We start from the raw sequence: 2805 nt of genomic DNA, 5'->3' as shown, positions 1-2805 counted from the left end.
GGGGATGATGTGGAAGTGGTGAGAGAGGGGGGCAAAAAGTGGGGGTTGGGACTCCTAAACTAATCTAGGGGGAGCTGTGGCTTCAGGAGACCATGAAAAACTGGGAGGAACAGGGAGAAGGGTGGAAAAGGGAGGGTGGTCTGGCAGGTCCAATGGTCCCATGGGGGTCTTTGGGCACAGGGGGGTTGACAAAGGGGGGTGGCCCCCCTGAGCTCCCAGCTTACTGTGGGGTGCCGGGGGCTGCTGGATCCAATCTCAGCCTTGCATTATGTCAACAGTTTCAGTTTAGAAGAATACAGACCTGTGACTTAACCACTTCCATTTCCAAGGTTTTTATAATGGTAAATCAGATCTATTGATAGAAATGAATTATTTAGGGATACAAATGATCAGACAAAAGATCTTCATGAGAATTATTTACTGCACAAAAGAAACACTAAAACTACCAGCAGTACAGCATAAGATAGGACAGTGCTCTACACTAAAGCAAGTCTTGAAGCTGGCACAAAAGCAATAATTCTTAAATAGAGATGGATGGAACTCCCCGAGACCGAGGCTGGTGGGGAGATCTCTGCTCTCAACCTCCAACAGTGACCTTGGGGGGTCCCCAGCCAAGGCAGGAATCTCCACACACACTCCCAAGAAGGGCCCTTTTGGAAGAACCTGCCCCTGGGAAAGGGGACTGGCCCTTTGTGGTAGAAAGGGATGGACTGACAGTCACTGGACTCCAGGGGTTCCCTCCCCATCAGGGGCTTCATTCGGGGTGGAAGCAGCAGCCACAGCTCTTCCCGCAGTTGGGGCACTGGTAGGGCTTCTCTTACTGGTGGGTCTGTTGGTGTCTGGTCAAGTGACCATGCTGGGTGAAGCTCTTCCCACATTCCCCACATTTGTAGGGCCTCTCCCCGGTGTGGATGTGCCAGTGGGTGACGAGGTTGGATTTCCAGTTGAAGCCCTTCCCGCAGTCGGTGCAGCGGAAGGGCCTCTCATCCGTGTGCGTCCGCTCATGCCTGAGGAGATTGGAGCTGGTCTGAAACCTCTTCCCACATTCCAAGCACTTGTAGGGCCGTTCCCCAGTGTGGATGCGCTGGTGGGTGCAGAGGCTGGAGCTGTGACTGAAGCTCTTCCCACATTCCCAACAAGTGTAGGGCTGTTCACCAGTGTGCATGTGCTGGTGGCTGCGGAGCCTGGAGTTGTCAATGAAGCTCTTCCCACATTCCCAACAAGTGTAGGGCCGTTCCCCAGTGTGAATGCGCTGGTGGGTGAGGAGGGCAGAGCTGTGTCTGAAGCTCTTCCCACATTCCTTACAAGTGTAGGGCCGTTCCCTGCTGTGGATTCGCTGGTGGGTGAGGAGGGCAGAGCTGTGCCTGAAGCTCTTCCCACATTCCCCACATGCATAGGGCCGTTCCCCAGTGTGGATGCGTTGGTGTTTGCAGAGGGTGGAGCTGTCCCTGAAACTCTTCCCACAATCCTCACATGCATAGGGTCGTTCCTCAGTGTGGATGCGCTGGTGTTTGCGGAGGGTGGAGCTGTCACTGAAGCTCTTCCCACATTCCCCACATGTGTAGGGCCTCTCCCCAGTGTGAATGTGCTGGTGGGTGAGGAGTTGGGTGCTCTTTCTGAAGCTCTTCCCACATTCCAAGCACTTGAAGGGCTTCTGCCTGCTGGGAGGCTGCTCAGGGACCACCAGGTCACAGCTCTGCCTCAAGCTCTGGCCGCCTTCCCGGCACAGGCTGGGTCTTTCCTCCTCCTCAGAGCACCCTGGGCTGGCTTTGGAGCCCCTCCTGCAGGGGGATCTCTGGGCCTTTTTCTCCCCGCTGCCTTCCTGCGCCGTGGAGCCCTTCAAAACGGCCTCTCCCACCAGGGTCTGACGGGGGGATTTGTCCTCCGGGCTCTCCGTCCTCAGCTCGGGGCCTGGGGCAGGAAGCAAGAAGGACAGGGAGGGGATTTGCCTCCGGCCCACAGGGAAGGCCAAGGACATCCCCCCAACTCTGTCCTCGGCAGGACGGCGGTGGCAGCGGGGTTGTCCTGCAGCCGGGGGCCATGCTGGGCTGCCAGAGCCAGCACAACACCCGCCCAAAGGGCCACTGACTTCCTCCTCACCTGCCTGGGGGGCCCAAGGCATCTTCCTCTTCCTCACAGACGCCTCCTCCATCCGACCAAGCTTTGGGAAGGACAAATCCTGATGGAGGGGAAACAAGGGCTGAGTGCGTTGGCTTGGGGGTTCCTCCTGCCCAAGTCCATCTCTAGAACTCACTGGGCATCCTGTGTCCAAAAAAACCTCCAAAACACCAAGATTCAGCCCAGAAAAACCTAAACCACCGAGATTCAGGCAAAAAGCCCCTCAGAAACAGTGAGATGAACCCCTCCCCAAATTGCAAATGTTAAGATTCAGCCAAAATATACTACAAAATATGAAGATTCAGCCAAATAAAAAAGTGTTTAATTGGGAGGATGAGGAGAGTGAGGACATTTCATGAGCACTTGATTGAGTTGCTAGATATTAATCAAAAGCTGTATTAATGTAGTGTGACTTAAAACTCAATTTTTTTCTTCCTAGTTTCAGTGTAGAGAATAAATATGAAATCACTGGACTTCAGGCCTGCATCATTACCCCTGTGCTTTGGTTTGCAAATCCTTCCTCATTCCACTTCTTCTCCCCTGCCATCATTTCTGACAATTGGATTCCTCTGCCATGCCAATATCCTGGGATAAGCGGTTTCCATGTTTGCAAGGATTAAAGGCAACTTTTTGCCTACCAGTGCCAAAGGCTGGTCTGTGAAGTTTAGTGTGAGAGAATCCTGGGCA

At 53.9% G+C, this 2805-nt stretch overlaps 1 protein-coding gene across 1 annotated transcript; it reads right to left on the bottom strand.

Moving 5' to 3' along the window:
- Nucleotides 1-817: 817 nt before the first annotated feature.
- Nucleotides 818-1900, bottom strand: LOC113979284 (zinc finger protein 239-like; the record flags this gene model as incomplete). Its single annotated transcript, XM_027706725.1, has 1 exon — nt 818-1900. A coding segment is annotated over one exon (1083 nt), but the record flags the coding sequence as incomplete, so codon positions are not given.
- Between the last annotated feature and the right edge of the window lie 905 nt (nt 1901-2805).

This window comes from Neopelma chrysocephalum, unplaced genomic scaffold (genome assembly GCF_003984885.1).
Source record: "Neopelma chrysocephalum unplaced genomic scaffold, ASM398488v2 Primary Assembly neopelma1_65200, whole genome shotgun sequence".
Classification (NCBI taxonomy): Eukaryota; Metazoa; Chordata; class Aves; order Passeriformes; family Pipridae; genus Neopelma; species Neopelma chrysocephalum.
Note: the sequence above shows the minus strand (reverse complement) of the source record. Positions and strands in the feature narration are given on the sequence as shown.